This window comes from Oryza sativa, chromosome 1 (genome assembly GCF_034140825.1).
Source record: "Oryza sativa Japonica Group chromosome 1, ASM3414082v1".
Lineage (NCBI taxonomy): Eukaryota > Viridiplantae > Streptophyta > Magnoliopsida > Poales > Poaceae > Oryza > Oryza sativa.
The window spans coordinates 28,262,836-28,290,280 of NC_089035.1; the positions used below are offsets into that span (position 1 = coordinate 28,262,836).

Genomic DNA, 27,445 nt, shown 5'->3' on the forward strand with positions numbered 1-27,445 from the left:
TTTTTTCTTTCCATGACCTAATCAACGAAACGACGCCTCGGCTTGAAGATTGATTTCTGGCATGTTGTGCACGTTTCGCCGCTGACCTTGAGCCGCTTGGTTGCCGAGAAACCACAGCTCGATCGATCGATCGATCGATTTTGGGGGAAATGGGGATGGAAATCTGTCGATCTGATAGGTTCCATCACTCTTGGCCATAGAATTATCTTTTCTCGTCGTCGCGCTCACGGAGATTGCTCTCCCGTATCTTCACGTAGCAGCGGACGCGCGCGCACACGGCAGAAAATCTCCATCTTGAGATTTAAGAATAAGATCGATAGGCTCACAGTGACACTCAATTCCGATCCCTTCGTTCGGAGGTTTGACCCGATATATAATAATTAGACAGTGTATCATTCCTGAGTATCCTTCCAACTTTATTACCAAGTGTTTCGAGTCTGTTCCACACAAGAATCATTAACCAATCGCCACAGAGGCCGATCGATCTATCCAGCTTTCCAGCTGCTATCCGTTCGAAAAAGCTTCAGAAAAGTCAAACGACAAGAAGGGCAATAAAAAAAAAAGGGTTTCAGGGTCAACACGACTGAGAGTGGAGTTCATTGGCTGTGAATGAAACAAACAATCGGGTCACTTTGTGCTGCAAAATCTTGAGGCCACATGAGGCCACGTTTCCCAGCATTTCCACATGATTTTCCGGTGGATATATATTGCGCCACCCCCATGCTCCATCTCTCCCCCTCCTATCCATCTCCACAGGATTTTAAGCGACTAATTTAATTTGATTATAGTTAAGTTTAGTTAATTATTGCTGATCTGAAAAAAAAAAGTACACACAGAGTCGTAGAGGGAGAAGTAAAAGCGAGTGGGATGGCCGTCTCTTCCGCTATATAAAGGGTCGCTTCGCCCAACCAACCCCCTCCTCCCCCGCGCATCCATGGCGAACCTCCCCTCCACCGCCGCCGCCGCCGCCGCAGACGCCTCCGGGTTCAAGCTCTTCGGGAAGGTGATCCAGCCCGACGGACAGCGGGGCGTGGAAGAGAGCGCGGCGGCGCAGGCGCCACCTCATCCGCATCCGCCTGCGCCGCCGGTGATGGAGGCGGCGGCGGCGGCGGCGGGGACGTCGCAGACTCTGCAGGCGGCGGGCGGTGGCGGTGGCGGAGGAGGGGGAGGAGGGGGAGAGCCGCTGCCGTGCCCGCGGTGCGGGAGCAGGGAGACCAAGTTCTGCTACTTCAACAACTACAACGTGCGGCAGCCGCGCCACCTCTGCCGCTCCTGCCGCCGCTACTGGACGGCCGGCGGCGCGCTCCGCCGCGTCGCCTCGGCGTCCCCGGGAAGGCGCAGGCCCCGCCCCAGCGCCGCCCGATCGGCCGCCGCCGCCGCCGCCTCCGCCTCCGCGGCGTCTCCCCCCGCCGCCGTCCCCGCCGCCTCCGAGGGGGCGGAGAGCGTTGACTCGCGGTCGTAGGCGTGGGCGCGGCGTGGCTCCGGCTCGCCTCGAGGCTTCCTCCTCACATGGCGCGGGTGACGTCACTCCTCCCCCCCCCGGGGGGCCCACGCGTCGGAGAGTCTCCTCTTTCCACTTTTTGGCATTTTTCTGGAGGGTACGGGTAGGTTTCTGTTTTTCTTTTTTGGAGATACCATTTTAGGATTCTTTTGGTGGCCAAATGGATGAGGCCAGCAACGAAAGAGATAAGAAAAGGAAATTTGGAAATTTGGGTGCTTTCAAAATTGGTAGGCAGTTCAAATGAATGTACTACTACTACTAGCAGCAGCAGCAGGCCTCGAGGCAATGAGATGATGAATCAGAGTGGCAGATTGAGCCGTGATTTATTGAAATCTTCGTCTTCTTGAGTTCTTTTGGTTGCCCATGTTTTGGCTCTGCACCATTCACAGTTAATTACTCCATAAGTCATTCAATAGATCATGTGTTCATGTGGTACCTGTGACAATGCTGAGAGTTGCTGTAGTCCGTAGGCGTGCAATAAATGGAATGTACGGGGTAGGTGTGTGTACTTGACCTCTTGCCAATCATCTTTTTGAACAAATGAGAGTGTAACAGATGTCATGGAGAATTCCTGACAAATTCATGTGTTGCGAAAAAAGCTGTTTTATGGACATATCTTAATTCTATATGCACTACAGTAGTAATAGCATGAGGGGGAGAGGCAGGAGTATTCCAGGAGGACCAGGACAAAGGGAAAACAACAATTCATCTTCCAAATAAATCCAAATAAAGGGTAAAACATCATAGTAAAAACTTTATAGTGATAACAGTTCAGCTGTTCATGATAGTGATGATATGGTGCTAGTTTTTTTAATTTGTTCTCCATGTCAAACAATAAACATACTTCAAAGTAATTGTCTCAGATTCCATGTGCAGTGGTTGTGATTGTCTTTAACATGCCACTTTTAAACAAGTAGGCACTGGTGCAGGTGCGTTTTTCACACAGTACACGGAGCAATGTGATAAAGGTCATATATGTACTCCCCTCATTCCAGTTAAGTACTTCAAAAGAGTCTCCAGTTCATGAAAAAGAAAAGTTTCCATAGGATTCCCCAAGCTTACTGAATTGTGACTTTTAAAACAGCTGTATTGACAGCCTGTGTTATTCGCATTCAGAATTGGTCCCGAGTCCTGACCATATATACTGTTAAATTTAAGATCAACCATAAAATTCGGTGGTCACTGTGCTAAAAGTTTAGAGGTGTACATGATTTTTGATGATTTACGTGTAATGTTGGATGAAGTTGACTACATACCTATGTACAAACTTTCTATTGTGCAGCTATAATAAAATTTGGATCAAGATTCAGATGGTATACTCGCTCCTCAATGACTGAGTGTGCATCTTATCTTGGTAACATCCCCAGATCAGATTCTTATAAAACCTTGGCCTGTAAAAAATAGTAACAACTTGATCAGGATTAGACAGACAGAAGGTACTTCACTTCAAAAGGTGTACAATCATATGCGCACTTAAAGAAATTCTGCTTCAAAGGTACGATATGCGTAAATCTTTTAAATTTATTCAACAGTCAGAATCACATGCATCAGTTGTAAGTACATTCATAGCAATTTAAAACCACTGTTGACAGCAAAAGATATGTCATCATTCTGAATTGGTGTCTACTCCTTCAAGTCTATGGTTATGCGGCTTCAAAGGCACCGTGAGGACTTATTACTTTCTCAATGGTCACTTGGACGTAAGTACATGCATCGGCTGCAAGCATACTCATAGCTACTTAAAAACTATTGTTGACCTGACACAGGCAACTATTACTACTGTGTTGAAGAAAGGATAAAAGCTTGCACCTCAGTATCTCCGTGACCTATCTTCCTCAGGGCAACTACCTTTAATTCTATTCACCAGAACTATGTTCAAGATTCACGATTCCCAACTGCAGGTATAGATTCTTGAATTGCCTGAGCAAATGTTGCAATCTTGTAGGTGAAAAACCCAACAAGCATGGGTATCAATTCCAGGTGCATGAAGCCATAATCTGGAACTAAAATCCTGCATCAGACCAGCAAGCACAGGTATACATGTAAGAAAACCATACGTTCTACTATTTGAATATTCAAACATCAAAAGTTTAATAAAATTTCATCTACTTACTCATTCCATCGGTTATACATCATCACAAGTGCCACTGGAATAAGCAGTCTTGGTTGGGCAGCAGCACTCCTGTAAGCATGCAAGAATAAAATAAGATGCATGTGAGCATATTTTAAAAGTTGCCTAGCATTTGCTGAACATCGGTCACATTCCGTTGTAAAATTTTTAAAGAAAAGATAGAGGTGACCAACATAATTGAAGGGCATTGTATAATACATGGGAGGGGAATGTTCAGATGATGAAGTTTTATCATTTTAGATTTCTTTCAAGATAAACCCCTAAGCGAGATATACCAAACTAAACGAGTTCTACAAGACCTTGAATTAATAAACTGCAGTGCTATAAAATATTAAAATGAGATCACAAAGCCTTAGTAGCTGAGCCAAACTAAACCAATTATGAGAAGAAGTCTACTCAAGTGTTTTATCTTTTTCTTTTCTCAAATACCACTCAAGTGTTTATCCACAAGACCACAAATACCAATTGAAAAACAACATAATGAAACATACTTCACAGTTTCTCCAGTTCCACCAGCTAAGGAATCCACACTGGTCCCAAGCATGCGGAGATACAGGACAGATCCAATCAGCCCTGCACCAAAGCTGAAGAGCAACCAATATCAACATAAGCAAACAAGTCCTAAAAGGTGGAAACCAAAAGTACAGTCAAGTTTGTCTATATAGTAAAAAATCAAAATCATTGCCTACCGTTTCAAATATACAAATATATAATCATTTGTCAGAAAAATCACTAAATAAACACAGAGTCAATGTTATTCATCAAGAAAAAATCAATCCAAGGTATACCTTGCAGCAATCTCAGGAGAGTAGGAAAAATAGGCGGAGACCAAACCAATGCCACCAATGCCTAAAGTAAACAACTGCAATCTTTGTTTCAACTGCAAAACATCCCACTCTGCTTAGTAAAGACCAATAGATAAGCTACATATATTTGATTCTCAAGGTACATGTCACTGATTTTGGACAATGGAGTTCCTCAAGTGTCTGAAAGAACGATACCCAAACAAACAACTAGAAAGAAGAGTGATATACCTCTAGATATTGCTCCCTTGATTTAGCTGCCAATACCTCAGGGTCTCCTTGCTGCCCTCTTGACTTTGATTCCCTTAGTATGACATCCTAAAGGGGGACAAAAGAACATAGACCAAAACTATGAAGTACCATTATATGCATGCTAAAAAAAGAGAGAAACAGTTAAAAGACTATCACATGTAGTATATCTCAAAAAATACCTACATTTACCAATAAATCAGTGACAAGATTACAGTGACTTACACTGCCACCAGTTGCTGCCTTAGCTGCTCGGTCCCACTTTGCTTGTTCCCGGCGAGTCGGAACTAGCCTCCATCTAGGAGACGCAACACCGTTGACAGCCTACGTACGAAATCCACAAACCATAGCTTAGCACCATCTCTGGTACACCATAACAAAGGGAAGATATTTGAACAATGAGATCACAGGCTGTCACCTCAGCTCCAATGGCCCGCCCCCTCCAGGCAGCCTCAACCTGGGTTTTCAAGATTGGCCTGGTTGGCGCCTGAAGCTCCTTGCTCAGATCAACATCCACACTGCAATAGAAACCACAGGTCACTAAACAGTCGCAACACCAAATGTGAGCAGAGAATTCGATAGGAGGGTGAGGTGAAAGAGTAACCTGTCGAGGCTCATTGCGCGGTTGATGCTTAGGAACCCTGATTCCGAGTCCTCATCCACCTGCTCAAACGATTTGCTACTTTAGAAACAATAGACCAGCATCCAGTGCAGGCAAAATTCTACGCTCGATTTGGAATTTCGAAACAAACGATGCCACGGATGCAACTAGTTCAGTCACTAGATCGGAGCAGATAGGCACAATCATACGCGCGCGATTAGAGATGAGTGAGGTCTGGGGCTTCGTCGTACCGGGGTGAGGCGGGTGATGGTGGGGGGCGTGTCTGCGCCGCCGTTGGCGATGACGCGCTCCATGTGTGGGAGGAAGTCCTTGTTCCAGATGAAGTCGTCGGTGTTGCCCACGGGGTCGCGGTCCTCCTTCCCCATCCAGTACTTGCGCGGCTTGGGCGTCGCCGGCCCGCCGCCGTACTCCCCGGGCGCCATCCCCGTCGACCACTTCTGCGGCTTCTTCTTCGGCAGTATCACCTTCACCGGCCTCCGCCCCGCCGGCTGATCCGCCGCCGCAGCAGCAGCCGCCTCCCCCGAGGCCGCCGAGGCGCGCGGCGGCCGCACGGAGGCGGCGCGGCCGGCGGCGAGGGCGGGCAGCGACATGGCGCGCGAAAATATCTCTCGCGCGGTGGGGAGCGGAGAGTGGAGAGAGTGATCCGGGAAGGATACGGACGGGTGAACGGGAGAGAGACACACCTCGTGGCGTCGCGAGCTGCGTCTCAGTTTATTATATACGCGAACGGTTGCGTTCTGAGCTCCGAATCGCGCCGAATTGGAGTTTAAATTGGAGCAGTTTTGTATAGTTGAGTTTAAATTTGAGGCGGTTTTGTAAAATTGAGTCAGTGGAACTCTGGAACTAAAAATAATAAAAAGCGATAATTGCCACTTGTCTTCCCTGTAGAGGGGTATACCAACGTATACAACAAGGAACACAAGATATTATGAAATGCCTTTCTTTTCTTCTCGCAGCGTAAAATACTCCACAGCTTTCAAATATCTCATGTTCATAGAGATCCATGAAAGAGCAGAAAGCAGCACACACTACCGTGCTATTTACACACTGCGGCACCGGCAGTAACAGCTAACAGGTTACAAGTAACAACGCTTTCTATTGGTAAAAAAAAGAGACGGCTTAAACAGATATTCATGCTATTCCAAAAAATATTTCCGATGGTGGTCCGTATGGACACGGTTTGTCATGCTATTCCAAAAAAAAAAATTACTTGCCAATGGTATGGACTCCTGTCAGATCACCTCAGATTTGCATACTGGGCATGAAATCCTCATCCGAAGCCATTTGTCAATGCACTGTGGAAGAGAAGGCAGATATTCAGAGAAGATGCCAAGCTGAAATTTAAGGTTCAAAGCAGTTCAAGTGTATAACTGGAGTGTTTGCATGTACTACCTCTTTATGAAATTTATGCAGGCACGGTAAACGCCGGAGGTATTCACCAGCAGCAGGGCAATCCAGGCATATAGGACAGGGTTCATCAGAACAACTCTCTCCCTGATAAAAAGGAGAATGCAAGATTAGCTCTAATAAATCCCCCCCCCCCCCCCCCCAAAAAAAAAAAAAAGCATATCCATATCGAGCAAGACCGATTCAGACCTCAACTACAGATAGTGGCAGGTTGTTTATTTGAATGTCAGAAGCACCCCTGTGATGGTTGTTGTCATCAAGTCTTATTAGGCTCTCATAGTCATCACTGATCAACAAAAATAACACTAATTAGTCAGAATACATATACATCAGCATAGTAACAGCTTCAGTAAAAGAAGCAAAATTTTAGGAGAGCACCATCCAGCCATCCCTATTGCAAGACATATGGGTCAAGCCACGTTAGTGTTAACCTAATTGTACTTTCACATTATGAAGCACTAAGAATGTAATACCAAGTGCATAGCATATGATGATATGAATATTTTATACCAAAAGGCAGGAGTAAGCTCGCAACTATGACAAATTTATTGCCTGGTGGCGAAAATGTCATCAGAAAAGCATTGTTATAAAAAAGCTAAGTACTTACTCATCAGATTCTGACATAAATTCCTCTCCGAAGTTTCCAAATGCTTCTTCGAGTGAATCCAGTATTGCCATGCGCTGCATATTTTTCAAAAAGAAAAAATGTTTGCTGTAACACAAGTGTTCCAATGTATTGACCCATCAGAAGAAAAAAGGAGTTGCTTCAATATCGTATAAGGGGCATTAAATAAAGTGTTTTGCTTCTATAATAAACCTATCTGGATTGATAAGATGAATGCCAAAAACACATAGGAGCACTTTTGGTGTTAATGCCTGTGCATAATGGAAAAACACAAGGGAATGATAACATGGCGGAATGCTAATCAACTAGGTAAAAAAAGCCCCTTGATACTCCAACATAGCCATATCATAGATTAGAGAGTAATGACCAACCGTTTCTAGATCCATGTTTTCATCTCTGAAGCATCCTCTAGTCAATTGGGAGATAAGCATCTGAGAATAAGCAAATGTGAGTGCACAAGTGAAGGTTGAAGAAATAAATTTATAAGGATTCACACATTCTGTTGCTCTCTGTCAGGGCGGTTGAAGCTTCTTTGCGAACCCCTTCTGCTTGGAATTGGAGTCAGAACATTGATACTGTGAACTGGTGAGTGCCGGCCAAATGAATACAAGTGTGCCATTGAACGGTCCCTTTGGCTCTGAGAAGAACAATATTACACCTCTTAATAAAGAAATGATTGGATGAAGCTTCAGATAAATAATGGAAGTAATTAAGACATGGGATGCCATAGCCCAATAGGCCACCATAAGCACAAGATAGAAATACAAGTAAAGAATATAAGATTACGAACAACAGTTGATAATCAAGTGTTTTTGGTCTTATGTTTTATCAAGAACAACAGTGGATAATTAAGTGCTTTTGGTCTTAAGTTTTGCTATCTGAATTTGTTTTACACACCATTGCTACGTTTTTTATGCTTGCAGACAGATATGATTGTCATGCCTTTTTATCTCAATGTTTAATTAGCAAGAAGTAATTGGCACTTGCAGCTAATTTACTTGCAAGGCGCCAAGTTTCTCAATGAAAATAAGCGTGGTAGCTGTAGTTTTCAATAATGTCAGACATGGTTATCACTTATTAGGATCAACATAATAGTCATAACTGAAACCATGGCATTATTCATAAAGATGAAAACAAAATTGTTGCAGGCCATAGGTGATTTTCACAACGGATGCATCAAGCCACAATGACAACTTACAGAGCTAGATTGGCCCTCTCTGACAGCATTTCTAGCGTGTTCCACATCTTCCTCTTGCAATGTCCAGGCTAGTGTTGTATCAACCTGCCAGATTCCAGGAATAAGCGAGTTTTTAAAAATGAGAAGAAAAATTCAACATTCACAAGATGGCCAACTGAAGATTGGGTGGGGAGGTTAAACCACTCGTGACCAGGCAATTGGCATATTCTCAAAGTAATAAGTCCGTCATTTCTTAAGTTAGTACTGAATAATCAGAAGAAACCACAATCATCACGTAGAGACAACAAAACCAACTACTCCTATAACAAACAAATGATTTAAATTGGCACCAGGATAGCAAGATTGAGAAGTAACCATGAGTAACAACCTCTTCTAAGTTTTGCGAGCCTGGCTGCTCCTTGTTTAACTGCTCCTGAAGCCTGCGTGCAAACTCCTCATCGGATTCAATTTGTCTGGTTCTTAACTGATTCTCATCAAGAAGTGGGTAGTTGAGCCCCTTGATCCTCGATAGCCATGTGGAGCTACCATCTTCCATGGAAACATCACCAGCTCCAGTAACTTCATTAGTGGCTACAGAGCTTGGTTCATGCATTGGAACCTCATCTTCTCTCTTGCCATTGTCCCGCGAATGCGACAGTTTGTCGACAGCAGGATCAGCGGGCCTCGCACCAAGAATCCCCTTCCACTTGTCATCCGGCGTGCCGGAACCACTGTGAAGCAGCCCGTGCTGTCCATGTCCCTCCTGCAACCCCTTGCTGTCTGATTCATCCTGAGGCGCGGAGATTGATCCGCCATTTCCCCCATCTCCAGGCTTGCTTTCGCCTCCCGCTCCCAATGTACAGCCACGGGAGCCGATCAAAGGATCAACAGGCGCCGACACCGCTCTCTCCAGCATCTCCCCCTCGCCGACCTTCTCCTTGCCCTTCTTCACTTCCTGGCTCGGCGGCGGATGCGGATGCGGATGCCGATGCAGCAGCCTCGCCATCCTCTCCCGCTCGAGGAAGCTCTCCGACTCGGTTCTTGGATCCGCCTCGCAGGCAGCGCGCTTCCGATCGGGCGAGTGCACGCGCGCCTCGTCCTCTTCCTCGGACTCGGAGTCGGACGAGACCAGATCAACCACCTCCATTCCCTGCAAACAAACAAACAAAAAAGAGAAAACATTCAAGCACAGCCATGACGAGGGGAACATGCCAGTGAGATCAGCAGCATCATCCAATCCAATAATCATTTTATTTATTATTCGAGGTACTTAAAACCGAAGTAAAATGAGGGATTTGAATTGACACGTACACCCGCGACCTCCTCTTTCCTCCCCTCCTCCCCGCTTTTCCCTCGCTCGCCCGTGCACACCCCACCCCTCGCGCTGCCGCGTCGCCGGCCGCCGACCCGCCCCTGCTCGCCGCGGCCCAGGTCGCCGACCGCCTCTGCTTTATTGCGCCGTCGGGGTACGTGTCGCTCCTTCGCGTCTCGCTCGCGGAGGAATCTGGGGATGGGGGCGGCGTGAGAGAGGGGTTCCTCTCCGGTGGAAGCCGGGGGGAGACGTGGCAGAGAGGGAGGAGGAAAAATAGAAGGGAGCAACAGAAGCGTTAGAGGCAGGGCCAAGGGAGGCCCAGAAAACCGGGGACAAAGAGGAAGAAGGGTATTACGGACTATTCACTTCGAGATTTCGTACTTAGAAATAAAAGAGAAAATGGAAATACGTGAATAATGGTAGGGCCTACAATTTTCATACAACATAGTACTCCCTGTGTAAACAAAAGGCCAACTGATAAGGATGAAACATATTGCATTTTTTTAACAAAGGAGCGTGGAGACATGTGAATGGAAAAAAAACGCAAATAGTTTGTCGGAAAGAAAATTTTGATTTTAATTCCTCATTTCTCTAGCAAGAAAAGGAGAGAAGGTAATATTATTTTGCCAATCTAGGCAAAATTTAGTAGGCTACCATAACTGATGGAGAAATAATCATCGGAAGAGGGTGTCGTGTTTTAAAGGGACTAGAGATCATAAAGAGAGAAAATGTTCTTGAACTTGAGATGAATGAGTTTGGCTCGAAAAAATAATGAAGAAGGATTATATATAGGTGAGGGAGGAAGGACAGACATGCAAAAATTGTACTAATATTATTTCCTTCTAATAATTAGATTATCTCACCTTTGCCTTTTGGAGGTTTTGTTTTCTCGAAATAGCTATTGTGCGCCTCATTTGTGGCAACAGTGGCGATTAGCCTCCTTGATGGATGAGGATGGTGATTCTTCTTCTCCTTCTCTAGTGATAGCAATAGGCGGTGATGAATCTAACAAGCTAAAATTTTTATGTTGGAGTTAAAAGAAACATAGATTAGGCGTTTGGAGGAACGACTAAGGTAGCATGCCACCGGTAATGTTGTTGAATCCGTCGGGAAAAATGGTGGGACAAGGCAAGGCAACAAATTCAAAGGTATACCATGGTGGTGAGACAAGAACAATGATATTATAGAGATAAACGGTGCAAAAGAAAACAGGAAGAAAGAAAAGGCACAAGAAAAGATGTGGTCAAGTGTTGACGAATTGTGTTGCACTAGAGCAACAACAAAACAATGGTAAGAAGAATCGCCACAATGGTGGGGGTAGGTGGAGTGGTGGCTAGGGTTTGAGAAGAAGGGAAGGGGATCGATTTTATATGGATTGTGGGGTTAGAAGAGTCACCGCAATAGCTAGGAGAGGGAGTGGCGGCTAGGGTTTGTTGGGAAAAGGAAGGCATGATTAAAGGGGATCAATTTTATATGGATTATGGTGAAGATGTTTTCACATAATTAAAATTTAAAATATTTAAACTTATTCAATTTAAACTTACGGATGTCCGTAAATTTAAAAAATTAAATGCATATATGATTATAGTATTTTCATAATCTTATAAACTTATTTTAATATAAAACAAAGTAATACCTCAAGGATCATAAATCACAAATTCGAGTCTTATCCCCAATAGGAATTAGGATTTTGTGAATGGATAAGGGGATAGTTATCCATCCAAATGTAATATAACTTAGTCCTATGAATCTAGACATATATCTCATGCAGTCTTAGTTACTACTCCCTCCGTACTCGTAAAAAAAGTCGTTTTGGACAATGTTTAAATCAAACCTTGGGAATATAAATCGTGAATAACTCTCAAGTTGTTAAGTTTGAAAATGAAAAATTATATGAATAGATTTGTCTTGAAAAATACTTTTATAAAAGTATACATATATCACGTTTCAATAAATATTGTTATAGAAACAACAAGTCAAAATTGTGTTTTGGAGACAGTGTCGCTGTCCAAAACGATTTCCTTTACGAGTACAGAGGGAGTATATTTTAGAATAGAGTGAATAATGCACTAAATTAATAATGTTAGTTTCTTGGACTTGGTTATTGTTTAATACTCAGTTTCAACTTTCAACACACCGTTCAAAATTGGCTTCCTACCAACATGGATTTTTAACACTTTGGCCCTTTATGAAAAATTATTTCACAAATAGAACCACGGATAAACTTGTTCAAGGAATTATCCTTTTTCTAGGCACTAGTGACCTTGGTGTCGAGGTCCAATGTCTCAGCACCAATGATAGCGTCGATAGGCCTGGCCCTAAGAAGGGTCGAGCTGTGCCATCGCACTGAGCCCTCGAAGTCAAGGGGCACAACCCCATATATATATGCTATGGATATAGGAGCCCATAGGCCATAAGAACTTAGATTTAGAAAGCCCAGGAAAGAAAGATATATAACTTGTTTGATAGGAATGTTTTTTTATGCATTACATTTGTTAGAAACATCATTATATTATCAGAGTTATATTAAAGGGCCCATCTATCGAGCTTCGCTCCGGGCTACTAAATTGATAGGACCGGGCCTGAGAGCCGACATCTTCGCTCCGTAGCAACAAAGATATAGAGGGATCGTCGCCAAAGAGATTGGTGTCGAGGACCCATTTAATTTTTCAAAAAGGGTTCAAAGGTAAATATTTATTCTTACAACTATGTCCTTGGTGCAAAGTACCTATGTTTGACCATTTCTAGACTTCCTACGATTTTGTTTACAAATAGGTTCTCAGTGCTAATCATTCTAGTGCCAAACTCCTTCATATTAGCAACTTAGCTATCATGGTAGACGAGGGGTGTTGGCGCCAGTATAATTAGTGTTGAGATATTAAACATTGACACCGAGAAAAATAGTTTATTTCCAAACTGATTTTTTAAAGATCTGTTTATACAAGATAAGTTTTCAAAAAGAGTTAGTAACATGTAAAAAATTATATCGTGCCGATGCTTCGTGACTCAACTTTTGCTTGTAAATACGGTTTCAGAAATTCAGACGGGTCATGAACAGATATCGGACCCATTTTTTTTCTTACTTTTCCATCCATCCTTAGAAAAACCAATCTGTCCCGAAAAAAAAAAAACCTACTTCTAAATTGTTATATTTTCTAAGATGGAGAGAGTATGCAAAACACATGGGATATTAATGCTGAACGCAGTTTATTGGTTACCCGCAAATTGTTAATTTCAGTTATGGGTTAGAACTTAGAAATCAACCTGAACAGATACTCCTACTAAAAGCCTTCAAAGCAGTACGTATGTACTTTAACTTGTCCATATCTAACATTTTCGTTACAGACCTCAAACAGCCTTCAAAGCAGTACGTATGTCCTTTAACTTTTTTACATCCTCTAGAATTAAACAGAAGCTCATGAGAGCTTGACTGTCCAAAAAAAAGTGTAGGTAAAATAGCGGTCAACACTTAACACCAAAGTGCAAGAAAAAGTGCTCTTGCCGGGAACACGCAACACTAGTTACACAGCATCTTTTGTGATGCGAACTACTCTAGCTGATTCTCTCCACCAAAGAGCAGCTCGCACCGTCAGCTCCATGAGCTTGACTCCTACTCTCCTATAATCCTAATCTGGTGAGTGGTGACTCCTCTCCTATAATCCTAGGAATAATCTGGAAGAACAGAAACTAATGATAATCCTAGGAGTAATCTGCTCTCCTATAATCCTAGGAGTAATCTGGAAGAACAGAAGAACAGAAACAACGATAATCCTAGGAATAATCTGGAAGAACAGAAACCAATGATTAAACGGCAGTAGGAGTACATAACACTACAAGCAACTCTGACAATCAGCAGATATAATGCATAACTGCAGAGTTAATCAAAATGACATGCATCCTTTCTCTTGGATGGAACTATGAGGAAACTCAAAATGACAAGTTTCAATTTGATAGAACAAAACAGATTCATGCAACAATCAGATTTTACGATGCTCATACCAGAGTTTAATATTTTTTTAGTTATTGAACTAAGTAATGATGAAACTTGGCTTCTCTTTTTGCAAAACTGGAACAATCATACTGAAACCAGATCTCTTAGTACCATGGGTAAAAGAACAATGGTGGTCACCTATTCAAATACAACTAATTGATGTGTCGTTACTACAATATTTGCCAAAGGTAGTGAACGGTGACTGGTGACTGGTGAGATATGCTATATGATAATTAATCTGAGCTTGTAAGTAATGCACATACTGCTCTAGTTCAGGTCTTCAGGAATCAGGATAAACCTAACCTCTAATGCCCTAACTCACTCAACAAAGGCACAAAACCTGTTATTATGTTTATAGTTCAGTTATAAGATAAACTAACAAAAATAATTCTAGAGGATGTAAAAAAGAGCAAATAACAAACATCAATGCATATTAAATATAGCTAAAAAAGTTGAAAATATGAATAGCCATAGAAGCTAACAAGACAGATAACAATGCAGTACCAAACTACAAACGCCTAAAGCAAAGCCACAATACACCGCAAGACACACCAACATATATTATACACATATAATCAAAGTTGAGAAGCACAAGTATTGTTCAAGATGATCTTTAACCAGTGAACTATCTCACAGTGCAAGTCGAGAGCATACCATTAGTAATTTTAATTCCTTACCTCAGACAATTAAGCACAAATCCTATTATGAACTGATATGACCGAAATGAAAGCAAAACCCAGAAACAAAAACCTAGCACAAAAGTATAGAGATGTATGGCCATCTGATCAGGGCTAGCCCAAAAGAAAATTCCTAGCACAAAATACTTGAACATTAACGAGTCACAAGTCAAAAATCCAGAACCATAAACATACATAGTAAGAGATCATTAGAGCAGATGAATATCTAATAAGAAAACCCACTTGCCGGTTGCCACAAATTCCAAATTGGCAAAGCTAAAGCATGAATTCAATTCGACTGTATAATAGAAAATTTATCAGATCATAAGTGCAGATGAGAGATCATATTAGAATGAGTAGAAGATCCCTCTTGCCAATATCAAAATACAGCCAACTAGAAAGGCGTACAGACATCAACATACACATAACCCAGTCTGATTTAGAATGGTGAGGTTGAGGCCTGCATTTTATGATGAGGTATACTCCCTAATATTATAGTGTGTATATACGGCCAAGTAATTGAAGCATGATATGAAGAAAGCTAATTGACAGTTGAATTTCAAACTTAGTAAACCTCCCAATCTGAGGAGATATCAACCAGGCATTGCCAAATTTAAGCACGCTGGAATATCTGAGACAGCTTAATATAAAGGAACAGTACCCATATAGGAATCGCATGAAAAATCCACTACAGGCCTAATATGACCACCAGTCCACCACAATATAAATCTGAGACCAAACAAATCTTTACCTAAACTCTTGTTCTTAAATTATCATAGGTAAGCAGGGGTGCTGAGGAACGGGAGCGCGGCGAGAGACATGAGCATCTCCGTGGCACCATCAGGATGCTTCCCGTGCTTTGCCTTTGCAAGCTGAAGCTGCACGTCCACGAAAGCCTGCATCCGCTTCAGCTCCAGATCCTTGAGGAACTTGATCCTCTGCCTCTCCATCTCCTCCGCGTGCCTCTGCTTAGCGAATTCCATGCGCTCGTACATCTCGGCAAATGTTTCGACTGCCCTCGCTAGCTCCCCGAACCCTCCGCCGCCGCCGCCTCCCCTCTTCCTCTTGCTGCTGCTGACGCCACCACCACCTGCACCTGCAGCTGCAACGCCACCGGAACGAGACGACACGGACCGCGACGCCGACTGCTGCGAGCCGTCGTCTTCATCGTCCTCATAGTTGTTGTTCGGGTTGTTGTAGCCGTCCTCTGAATCAGATTCCGCCGCGGCCGCTGCAGCCATCTTATTGAAGAGGAGGCCCGCGGACGGGAGGTTCGACGCCTGGCGGTAGTTTGGCAAGGGGAGGGCCACGGCCGGCGTCGGTGACGGCGGCGAGGGGGAGCGGGAGGGCGATTCCAGGCGCCTCCGCATCATGGGGAGCCCGCGGGGCGGGGACGGCTTCTTGGCGCTACCGCCACCGCCGGCGGCGGCGGCGGCGGAGAGGGTAGGGCCGACGAGCATGTCGAGGTCCCTGTAGAAGTACCAGGACGAGGGCGTCCCCCGCGCGCGCTCCGCCTTGTACTTCTTCTTGAGGGTGTCGACGCGGTTCTTGCACTGGATGTCGGTGCGCGGCGGCCGGCGGCGCGCGGACGCCCCCGGCCGCGCGTTGACGGCCTCGGCCACCTCCCGCCACTGCGGCTGGCGGAGGCTCCCGCGGTTGAGGTCGACGTAGCGCCTCCCCCAGGCGTCGACGAGCGCCGCCGTCTCGCCGTCGCTCCAGCAGTCCTCCCGGTAGGGCAGGTTCGGGTTCGGCGGCGGCGGCTTCCCGTCCATCTCCCCAACCAGATCTCTCCTCCTCGCGAACGAAACCCTAGAGAAAACAAATCCCCCTTGTACGCGTGAAGTCGCCGAGGCGGGCGGGCGGGCGGACGGACGGGGGCAGGTGGGGTTAGCCGGATAGATCGGTGTGAGCGGTGAGCCGGTGCGGCGGTGGGGAATAAAAGGAGGGGGGAGAGGCAGGCGGGCGAGCGGCGAGGCGGCCCGTGGGCCGTGACCGAGGCGGAGGGGGGCACGTGGAGACGCTGGGGCGGAGGCATTGGGCGGCCGCCGTTGGATCGACCCCCCGGCTCGCTCGTGTTGACCGTGGGGGGCAACGAGCCGGCGGTGGGAAAGGGGTAGGGGGGGAGTTGGTTGTCGACTTGTCGTGGACGTCGCGTCGGGGACGGAGTCCGAATTAAAATCTCGCTCGGTTGGGCCGGCGCGGCGCGGCGCGGGATGCGTGCGTGCGTGCGGCGCGGACGGACGGATCGGTGGACGACGACGCACCACCGCCGGGGGGGGGGGGGGGACCGGGTGCCGTGCGGGAGGAGGACTCGTGTCGTGGTGGCGTGGCAGAGGCGGACACGGCTAGCCGCCGGGCGGGGCGGCGCGTGCGTCGCGCCTCGTTTGGGTCGCCGTGGCGGAAAGAGAGAAGCGTATGCACAGTGGAGACGCGATGACGTCGGCCAAGTGGGTGACAACGAGTGCTTTGTGTTTGGGTGGATTTTTTTTTTTTTTGGGCGAGGTGTTTTGGGTGGATTTTGTTGGTTCTCCCGGTTGAGACGAAGTCATCAAGATCCTAAAACCCAGTTCAGTCGGGAACAGGAGGATTTCATGTGAATTTTGTAAAATTTCGTAGAAAAAAAGTTTCAAGGGGAAAATTTCATAGAAAATGATTTGATTCGCATAGAGGAACATAAAAAATTTTCGCTTTTCAGATATGGCCTCAAATATATTGCGATCCTCGTAACATATCTCTACATTCCTGGCAACTTTGGTATGGAGCACAGGCGATAAGCAGATAAGCTTGGATCATCAAACCGTGGGTACTGTACTGAGCAGTACATTCAGATCAATAATAAAGTCAGAAAACACAGGTACTCTGCTCAATTTGGTTGCATCTCAAGGAAGATCTCAAATGTCAACTTTTACCGAGTACCCCGGCCAAAACTTTCAGAGAAACAAATGATAGATCCGAGGACACGCAACGGTCCTGATGAAGTATGACAGCAAAACTAGTCCTGCGATTCAAGGCATGTTCTTCTATAAGCGGAGACACATTCTTTTTGTACATTCATGAAGGTTCGCGGTTATACAGCCGCAATATAAGAAGTCAATATGTGTACCCTCGCCGGTTTGCAAAATCCACAGGCTAATTTTTACAGGTTTTACAGGAGAAACTTATCGGCCTCTGCAGGCAAGGAGTGAGCTGGTTCGTCAGCTTGACTTCAGCTGACGGCATATTCGCAGTCGAGCAAGCGGGTAAGGATCTCCTGACAGCTCGGCCGATCTTGGGGCTCTGCCCAACAATCTGCATCAAACAAAAGCAAACACTTTGCTAAGCTATAACTGAAGCCGATGCATGTTGGTGCGACATGACTCTGAACACTGGAATACCCCAATTGAAACATCTGTCATATAAAAGCACCATTACCTGCAATTAACTTGCCAAGAGGTCCTTCAGGAATCTCGAGCCGTGAACCTTCGTTTGCAACAGTATATACCACCTACAGTGGACCAAATTCATGAAGTTCAGGCAACAATGCCATGTCAAAGGAACTGTGTTGGCCATATATAAGTACATCAACAAACTGGAAACATGATGCATGCAATTTTTTAACTGATCATGTCGCTAGAGAGAAAGATTCATCATAAACTTCAGGGAATATAACTTTTATCAGCTATCATTCATGATGCAACTGTTTTGATACAAAGTGGATGGGTGCTTACTTGAACTGGGGAGATCCCATCCCAAGGACGACTCAATGTGCATAGCTCCCACATGATCACACCAAGGCTGAAAATATCACATTTCTCTGTAAAGGGTTCGTTCCTTATAAGCTCAGGGGCCATCCATTCTGGGGTGCCAGCAGAGGAGTTGTCAGTCATAGGACTATCAGTCATCACTCGGGAAAGGCCGAAATCACATATCTTGACGGTCCAATGCTTATTCACCAGGCAATTTGCACTTTTCAGGTCCCTGTGAACTATCTTCATGCGGTGTATGCACATCAAACCCCTTTTAAGTAAACAAAACAATTTGTCAGATGAGAATGAATGCTAAAGGAGGGCTATGAGATGATGTCCGCACGACAAGAGAATTATATCAGAATCTTCTGAAAGTTTATATGTAATACCAGCTAATAGGAATATATAGTAGTAATAGTTATTGTACAATGAGAAAGATTTAACCTGCAGATATCACGGACAATTTTCAACCTCCTACGCCAACTGAGCTTCTTTTTCTGACCACTCATATGGATGAGATAGTACAGCGATCCCATTTCCATATATTCTGTTACCATTGACAAGTGTGGTGGTACCATGCATGCCCCAAGAAACAATATAACTACAGATATGGAATTTGCTTTAGAAACTCGTGATTTATGGCATTTGCATGATATCTAGTGCAGAGCTGCTGAGTATTGTAGTTTGACTTAATCAAAGTGAGTCCTTACCATTTGGATGCCGCAGCCGGCTGAAAGGAAATTGTGAAGTTCTCAAAGTTAGTGTGCATATTATGATTAAAAAGAAGGCTGCCAATAATACAGAAGCAAGCATAGTACAGGTACCTCAGGATATATATCTCATTGCAAAAATCCTCCATGTTTTCAGTTGTCAGATCCTGCTCTAGAAATACTTTGATAGCAACATCAGTGCCATTCCATATACCACGGAAAACCTCTCCAAAGAATCCTGATGAAGTAATTTGACAAGGTGACAAAAATGTTAAAACATGACAGGCAAACAAGAAAGGAAAATTTTCATAAGAAAGCTTTCCCAAAATAAAAGCACACATTGAAGTATGAAACAACATATCAAATGGTTCAGGCATAACATGTTTAGCATCATCCCCATTAATATTCCTACATTCGTATTCATAATGCTTATCAATACCATGGATGAGTAAGCTCCATTAAATGGTCTAAAGAATGATAGAATCAAAAGTTGGTGACATCATGATCCTCAGAAAGTAAATCGCTGTTCAACTTTGCAGTTGCGGTATCCAATATATAATTTTTTTGTGTTAGTAAATTTTGACTGAACCAAACATATTCAATAAAGTGTGGATATGGAAACAAATAACAATAGCAAGTCATATCTTATGGGAGATTGAATTTATTGGATCATTTTTCAACACCAAGTTTGATGGATCTAATTCTTACAGGAAGTTGGTAATAGCTAAGGAGAAAATAACTACCCATGTTGTGTTTAGTTTTTGTTCATTTTGAAAACATGCTAGAAAGAGAAAGCAGCATAGCAAAAGTAGCAACAAGATGAAGAGTCAAGAACACAAGCATAGCAGGTAGGCTGACAGTTTACAATAGACTTCGGTAACTTTGGCTGAGGAAGTTCAAGTAACTTGCCTATTCCAACCCTTGTGCCAATTGTTAGCTCAGAGAAATCTATGTTCCACTCTTCAAAGGGCAATAAAGGTTTATTGAGAAATGGGGAACTCTGCAAAACCTTGTTCCACGCCAATACCATCTTTTCTTTACTTACAAAATCACAAGGATTGATTGTTTCAGAAATTTGCGCCCTATATTCATGAGGAGAAGAAGGCAATGACATAGCTTTCTGAGTGGAACCATTTCGGTTCCTTGGGCCATTGTTGGTAGCAACAACTCCTCCAGATGTATCATCCTAAATTGAAATGAAATTATGAGCAAAATAAGTCATATTTCCAACTCCCAAGGAATAAAGAACCAATATAGATAAGATTAAACAATGGAATTTGCAGGAACATACATTATTTGGGCAATCACTTGCATTGTTTTGGTCCTCCCCAACATACGAGGGTGAACCTTCATTAACATGGTCCCTTTGGAGGCGATTTTGCTTTAGTGTTTCATTCATAGCCCGAACCGCCCTGTCAAAGATTTAAGATTGAAACAATGAATTCCTGATACTCATTGAGGATATCTAGCAAAATACAGACAAATGCTTAAGGATATCTAGAATCAAAATACAACTAAAAGAAAATTATCAATATATTTTGGTTGAAAGCACCAAGCGCAGCTATACAATACAACTTTGAAAACAATATGCCATCTCAAATATCGTCAGGATAGTTCAAAATAAGAATTACCTCACAATGTCATCTCCAATCTCAGGCGTGATGCTAATGCTTCTTCCCCGTATTCTTCGAGTTTTAGATGTTGATGCACCACCTAGACCATCTGATCTGCAAGTGTGTTCTTGGCTTGTCAAATGAATAAGAAGGTTCACAAAAAGGGTAAAAGAAACTGAGTTGAAACATGTTCAAGACAAATGTTTGACCCATGAAAAGGGTAAGTAAGTGTTAAGTATCAATAGCAACTCACACGCTAAGTCATTGAAAAATGTTATTCCCTGTGGTCACAAACATGTTGTTTTGGACATGTATGAAGTCAATTTCAAAACTGAATATAAATATATTTTTAAATGTTAAGATTGGATGTATGTACATATGCATAGATTTGTCATGAAAAACATTTTCATAATGTTATAGTTTTATCAAGTTTACAATTATATTATAACAATTAGTGGCCAAGGTTGTACTTTATACACTCTTATCAATGTCCAAAATATCAGTTACACATCCAAGAATTTATTCCTGTTACATGTTTATCCCAGAATGCTGGGCAGAAAGCTAACGTATGACGTGAATGGACATCAGATATGTAACAAAATCTGCTCTCAATGGTTTGCCACTATGAAGAATAACCCAAAAATTAAGTAGATTTCGATCAAAATTATGTGGAAGACTTACATTTGTAACATTGAAATATATAAAATTGCACCTAGCTAAAAGAAAAACAAAAGGGATATGACAGTAAACTGAAGACAGCAGTGGAGAATTTATGCACTTTTAACAATATTGTTTCACAGAAAAGAATTGAGGAAAACATGCAAACTTCAGAAAAATAAAAAGATCAGTTGTCAAACCTTGATGTAACTCCACTTTCTGCATATTCCTGAAATGAATGTTGCTCGCCACCTAGTATAGATCTTGCCCTTGTCTTCATTAATGGATGCTCAGGGCTACACCAGAAAACAAAAGGAGAAACATAGAGCGTGAGAATAGCAGCAACACATGAAACAGGTAGGAAGGCAATGAAACAAAAGAAAGACATGTTACGTTACTGCTCACTACTAGCCGAAACACAGGAAAGAAACAAACTACAATCGTGAAAGTAACCACAACTACAATGTAATAATTCTGGTAATATTAGTGATTATTTCCATAGAGGCATATAAGTAGTTAAGTACATTTGCATATCACCCCCAAAATAAAAACATTTCTCCTCTGAAAGAACTCTTTGAAACCTAAAAACAAGAATCTGTTATGAGCAGTGTAACCGAAAACAATACAAGGATTTTAAAAATATGGTTAGCGTAATCAATAACTAGATTTGAGAGGATACCTTGAACTAGCACCGCGAGGTTCTTCAGCAACTCCTCTTCTCTGGCTTCGCCTCCAAAAGGCATTTGCAATATTTGGCTCGCTGCATGATGTGCTGTTTCAAAGAACCAAGCAACCAGTACCTTCTTAGAAAATGCACTGAACAAGGCAGACAAAACTATTGACACAAGTATCAGACCATTGCGGTGCAATCTATTATATCAGTTATGTGCTACCTCAATTTCCCCTCGGAAAATGTTCTTGACCTCAACATAACATTGCGCAATGAACGCCCAGATAGATTTGATGAAGCTTCAATTCTGCACTGAGATTGAGATGGGAAATTTTCATCTTGCTCAAATTAAAAACTCTAGATTGTTCTATCAAACTAATGTTAAAATTGGAAGTCAGCAAGAAAAGAAATAAATAAAATACAGGACCTGTCTGATTTTTTAATTCTACTACTTTCCACAGTTGTACTACTTGAAATATCCATAAGTGATTTTGTTCTGTTCAATTTCTGTATATGTTTGATGTTGACACTTAAATCATGGCAACAAAAAATTCTCAGAGTCAAATGTTCTATACATTTCCCTTTATTTCACTGATGTAAAGATTGACCTATGTAGCCAGTAAACTATCAATAAGGTTCCAATCAACCACCTAAAACAAGTGAGGGCCATATATCAACATATCTTACAAACATTTTTTTCCTAAATGAAACAAATGCACATATGCTAGAAGAATACTTGATGTTATAGCACTAGAGGAATATTTGATGTTATAGTTTTATTACACGACTTTGTATTTAGAAGCACTTCTACCAGCCCAATAATGCACGCAAATGACAATGATCACTATTCAGTATAGTGGAAAATTGCCTTGAAAAAAATATGGATCTGTTGTTTTTCCAATAATTAAGATAGCAGTTCAGCCATGGTTGACTTGTTTTCTTTCTAAAGTATTCTGCTAGACATTCAACATGGAAACTAAAATGTTACTATGGACCCTCGCAAAAAAAAATGTTACTATGGACCATCACCAATTACATTCATTATTTTCTCCAATGATCGAATCATTAACTATCAACATAGTCAACAATGGATAAATTACAATATTGGAAAAGGTCGAGAAGAACCGAATCAGAGAACTAAGAGGAGAAATTTGACATATACTCATACCCTTCAGCTTCAACTTTATCTGATAATCCATACAGAGGACTGTTGGGCTCAAGAGGGGAATCACATGAGTCATTTTCGGCTGAATCACTCTCGCCAGCAGCAGAGATATGCGATATAAAGATAGCCTTGGCTGAGAACGGGATTAATTGCCCTGGAAATCGCATAAGATCAACTAGCAGTTCCATAGAGTTCAGTGAAACAACCACGGACATGTGTTTGTAGGAATCCACAAATCCAACTCCACCATCATCAGGTAGACCCTATGAAAGACATGAATGCTTGATTTACGATAAAGAACATGGAATATGCAGAAGAATGTAAAGGAAGTCAACATACCACTACAAGTTTACTCTCAAGACCAACAGCATCTGCAAGAACCTTAAACAGGATAGCTCGGGGTCGGCATGATCCATGCTTTATCTGCCCTAGAAGTTGTGACCCTTTGTTTCCAAAGAAATGATTATCTTCAGTTGGAGATCTTGCAGGACTTACATCAGGATCTAGGCTCTTGAAGCAGTCAAAAACCTGTTCCAGAATAACTTGCAAGTTTTAAGACAAATAAATTCAGCACATCTGTAGGCACCAAAAGTGCCCAAAGATGTTAAAATAATATTGACCATTGATGATTCATAAGGTGAGCTCATAGTGGGAAATTGCACATGTGGGAAATAGAAAACTATATCCACTTTATAATTTCTGAAAAACTTACCAAGCCAGCTATTTTCTTTATCACCAAAGCTGGACTAGAGTTTAATCCTTTCACAAGTGCGCCACTAAGCTGTTTCAACATGAAAAGCTTCTTATCTCTCTCAACGTCCACAATAATTATGTCAGCCTTAAGTCCATCTGCTTCAAGAGTTTGAAGGTCATCCAATGATGGTATTGTTGGGAAATTTTCCTTCAGCTTTTTATCCTGTATGAATGCATCACAGGACAGAGAACTTCATAACAACAAAAATGAGAATATCAAAGCTCACAAAGAAATGAAACAAAGCAACACTTCACTAAAACTCTGAATTTAATGATTAAGAGAAGAAGATAACCATTCTAAAACATAACATGCATATTCTTTTTTCTTTCCTTGATCCCTAGTCTATATGAACTTGCTTCCTCATTGAAGTTAAGGCATTTGAAAGATTTTTCCTTGAAACATAAATTTGTTCTGTTTCCTGATTTGGCAATGATAAATCGGTGTACAATGCTAAGCTACCAAAAAATGTTAACCAAGATCTACCCAACATAGCAAGAAAGGAAACTATGTAGAATAGACCATCTTTGAAACTGTTAACTTAAACAAAACCACAAAAACACCTGGAGGCCCAGAACAATAAAATATGCAAATCAAGCCCAATGTTAACAATTTAGCTGGAGAACTAAACATCTTTTACAGAAAATGCATGGCTTACATGAAGTAACAAACATCTAACTAAAATGCCCTATGACATGCCACAGGTAATCTAGGGTGGTTATTTTCCTAAAATATGTCCCCAAGGAACAAAAGAGAATTGTTCAGAGAAAGTTCCTTACCGGAATTATTGAGTAGAAACCATTAGGGATGAACCCTGAATAAGTCCCTGTTGACCACAGTAATTGAGAAGCCTTCCATGATGAGGATCGCAAATTGCTTCGAGGTTCTTTATCAGAAAATACACTTTGTTTTCTAGATAAGGAAACAGATTCTATCTTTGCCAAAAAGTCTGGTGGCCACCAACTCGGTTCACATGAATTCACTTCGGATTTCCCCGAACTAGTTGGTGTATCGTCCATTTTTCAGATAATGGAATTACTCATTTCCAAGACGTGAGAGTCCCCTTATGCATGTTTCCAAATGTTATATGATAAAAACTTCGTATTTAACACCACCACTGATCAAACTAGTCTGTATCTGTCAAACAAAACAGATGTTAATATAAAATATCAGAAAATTATGAACCACTAGAATAAACTTCTCCTAGTGAGTCCATCTAAAGAGTTCTCTTGTCTATTTCATCCTCGTTAAAGTACCACCAAACTAATCAGCGGCTCCAAAACAAAAAAAAACAGTTTCAATGTATTTATAACTCTGCTTCCTTAATCAAGTTCCAGCAGTAAATTTTGTCGCCTATTAAATTAATGAAGCAACAGAGAACATTGTTTTCTTAATAATAAAAATGAATTAACTCCTGGTAGGCCGTTTACCAATACAGTAAAACAAGCAAAGTTCAGAAAGAAAAAAACAACTTTTTAATTTTCTCAAAATCAACTGAGCATTTGATAGTAACATCTAACTGAAAAAAGTGGGAGCATGTGAACTGCATGAGGTCTTTGTTTCTCCCAGGAGAAAGGGCAACTTTTGTCATTGGCTCAGTTGTCAACTTGATGGTCTACAATGATGCATTAGAAACTAAACAGAAGTGGATCACATACGCGCTTTATCAGCTGATGTGCATCCTTAAGGCAATAAGAGTCCCAAACGTATCAACATGAAAAATTGTGATTCCGCTTCAACCTTATCGCAATGTTCCAGGATAACATGCAAATATGTTGCAAAAACATCAAGTTGTTAGCAAGCATGGCCAACAATTCCACCCACCCACTGTTATCCCAGTAAATGTGGCCATTGTGCCTGCTGTCGGCCAAAACTTGCAGTCAATTATTCCAAGGGATCATTAACAGGGCCTTATCCATGAATTGAGCACCTTAGTAAAACCACCAGTCAAAAATAAAAGTAGAACGCATAAAACAACTACAGTAGCTCAGCTCCTTGGCACACAGTAACGAAGTACGGTCAATAATTCCGTAAATTACGACGCAATTGTGTAACTAACTATAGCCCGGCACCCTCGCTGCAGCGGCTGTTTCTGCCCCCAAAAACGAGCAGAATCAGGATGGACGCGTCACGCGCCTCGCATCCTATCCCACGGTGCCACGAGACAAGGACGCCGAGAGATCTTTTGCGCGGTGTGAAGCACAAGGGCCGAAGTCACCGAACCAGCAAACAAATCAGCGACAGAATGGACGCATTTGCGCTAATTCAAAACGGAGCACCCCCCACGGAATTGGATTCAGATTGCTCACAGCAGAGCTCACTACGCACAAGCTAGATCAGAGGCGCACGCAACGAATCCAAGCAGGTCGCGGAGGTGTGGCTTACCGACACGGAAGAGCGGTCGGGACGGATCTCCACTCCACTCACGCTCCGCTCCACGACAATCCAGCAGATGGGATGACCGACCGGAGCACGGGCTGGCGAAGATTCCGAGGCGTCCTGCTCCGCTTCCGGCGGGGAGGAGGCGTGCGCTCTGCGCTGCGGCTTCGGATTCGGAGAGGAGCGCGGGCCGGTCACGTCGCCCAGGCAGCCCCCCGCAGGCTAGGCCGCCTCGATCGCTCGCAGTCGCAGCGCGCGATTTGGCGGTAGGTGGGTTGGTAGGTGCGGTGGCGGAGGCGGAGGCAGAGGATTCAAGGGACCGGGGAGGGTGAGGCCACGTGCGACACCCCACGACGAACCCGTCGCTCGCGGCGTCGCCACTTGACCAGGGTTAGGCCGGCGCGCGGCGTGCTCAGCCGTCAGCGGCGGTGGCGCGCGGTCAGTCGCCGAGTCAGCCGAGACGCGGACAGGGGAGTGGGAGGAGGAGGACGACGACGAGGAGGGAAGTGGTTGAGAGTTCGAGACTCCGGAGAGAAACTTAACGAGAGCGCGGCGAGAGAAGGAGGCGGGGCGGGTCAGTGAGAGGAGAGAGGAGAAGAATGCTGGCTGCGACGGAAGGAAGGAAGGAAGGAAGGAAGGACGGACGGCTCCTCCAGCTGTTGGGGGAGGCGTCGGTACGCACTGGGGCAGGCTACTGTGGCTTGCGACCCGCGGGCCAGTGACTCGGTGAGCACTGCAGACTACAGGGAGGACGAACCGGCCGGCCGGAGGTTGGGTGTTGTATGAAATGAACCTGCGTAGGCAGCTTGTTTGTGTAGGTTTAATTGCAAGTACGGAATTTTTAAGTGGGTTTGTATTTGTGAGATTACTTTTAAAGAGCACACATGCATACTTATATTTGAGAAAGGGGAGTAGTTAATATTAAGTTACATTAGTTTTTATTGCATTATTTTTTATCTTTTGTGACAGCGAGAACGTGAAATTTCACGAGATTAGTATAGGGAGAAAGATGTATTTGGGGAATAGGATTACTGGCTATGTTTTGCTAATAATAGCTATAGTATTTGACCGTTGTGTGTTTTAATAGTGCAAGAGAGTTTACGACAAGAACTTTTTAATGATAAAATCACAAAAGTCGTAATACATTTGTCTTTGATTATCAACTTGAGTTGGCATCCAATACCACGTCATGAATATCAACAAGATTTGCGTGTCTCGTCGAAACGACAGATATGGAATCATCGTAACACTCAGTTTACTTTGTTTAATATTTTTTCATC

At 43.2% G+C, this 27,445-nt stretch overlaps 5 protein-coding genes across 9 annotated transcripts; 1 reads left to right on the plus strand and 4 right to left on the minus strand.

The window, feature by feature from the left end:
- Positions 1-934: 934 nt before the first annotated feature.
- Positions 935-1,462, plus strand: LOC107278438 (dof zinc finger protein 5-like). Its single transcript, XM_015763800.3, has one exon. The coding sequence runs from the start codon at positions 935-937 to the stop codon at positions 1,460-1,462; it is 528 nt and encodes a 175-aa protein (XP_015619286.1).
- On the minus strand, positions 1,142-5,994 carry LOC4325906 (protein CONSERVED ONLY IN THE GREEN LINEAGE 160, chloroplastic). 4 transcript variants are annotated; one of them, XR_010738954.1, is made up of 12 exons: positions 5,537-5,994; positions 5,289-5,347; positions 5,103-5,202; positions 4,910-5,008; positions 4,667-4,753; positions 4,421-4,512; positions 4,124-4,216; positions 3,615-3,683; positions 3,311-3,512; positions 2,758-2,892; positions 1,938-2,029; positions 1,142-1,875 (listed from the first exon to the last, which is right to left on the minus strand). XR_010738954.1 is itself a non-coding variant. In XM_066306929.1 (9 exons), exons 1-9 carry the CDS (start codon positions 5,894-5,896, stop codon positions 3,377-3,379), a joined length of 1,095 nt encoding a protein of 364 aa, XP_066163026.1. In that variant the 5' UTR covers positions 5,897-5,994; the 3' UTR covers positions 3,005-3,376. The 4 variants fall into 4 exon arrangements, 1 of the variants encoding a protein (XP_066163026.1); XR_001541983.3 differs by having other exon boundaries at positions 1,938-2,072; XR_001541981.3 differs by lacking the exons at positions 1,142-1,875; positions 1,938-2,029 and having other exon boundaries at positions 2,634-2,892.
- A 238-nt stretch (positions 5,995-6,232) lies between these two features.
- LOC4325907 (E3 ubiquitin ligase BIG BROTHER-related) lies at positions 6,233-10,121 on the minus strand. The gene is made up of 9 exons (XM_015763774.3): positions 9,827-10,121; positions 8,904-9,665; positions 8,537-8,620; positions 7,835-7,975; positions 7,710-7,769; positions 7,321-7,394; positions 6,903-6,999; positions 6,699-6,800; positions 6,233-6,601 (listed from the first exon to the last, which is right to left on the minus strand). Exons 2-9 carry the CDS (start codon positions 9,660-9,662, stop codon positions 6,539-6,541), a joined length of 1,380 nt encoding a protein of 459 aa, XP_015619260.1. The 5' UTR covers positions 9,663-9,665; positions 9,827-10,121; the 3' UTR covers positions 6,233-6,538.
- A 4,906-nt stretch (positions 10,122-15,027) lies between these two features.
- LOC4325908 (trihelix transcription factor ENAP2) lies at positions 15,028-16,406 on the minus strand. Its single transcript, XM_015759059.3, has one exon. It carries the CDS (start codon positions 16,265-16,267, stop codon positions 15,269-15,271), a length of 999 nt encoding a protein of 332 aa, XP_015614545.1. The 5' UTR covers positions 16,268-16,406; the 3' UTR covers positions 15,028-15,268.
- A 1,070-nt stretch (positions 16,407-17,476) lies between these two features.
- On the minus strand, positions 17,477-26,918 carry LOC4325909 (probable serine/threonine-protein kinase SIS8). Of its 2 annotated transcripts, none has more exons than XM_015759078.2 (17): positions 26,172-26,918; positions 24,566-24,923; positions 23,748-23,951; positions 23,375-23,563; positions 23,039-23,298; positions 22,094-22,177; positions 21,880-21,972; positions 21,401-21,496; positions 20,562-20,657; positions 20,222-20,342; positions 19,840-20,116; positions 19,045-19,168; positions 18,931-18,950; positions 18,665-18,821; positions 18,203-18,491; positions 17,907-17,979; positions 17,477-17,783 (listed from the first exon to the last, which is right to left on the minus strand). In XM_015759078.2, exons 2-17 carry the CDS (start codon positions 24,803-24,805, stop codon positions 17,701-17,703), a joined length of 2,406 nt encoding a protein of 801 aa, XP_015614564.1. In that variant the 5' UTR covers positions 24,806-24,923; positions 26,172-26,918; the 3' UTR covers positions 17,477-17,700. The 2 variants fall into 2 exon arrangements, with proteins under 2 accessions (XP_015614564.1, XP_025875734.1); XM_026019949.2 differs by having other exon boundaries at positions 24,566-24,917; positions 26,172-26,875.
- Positions 26,919-27,445: the final 527 nt, after the last annotated feature.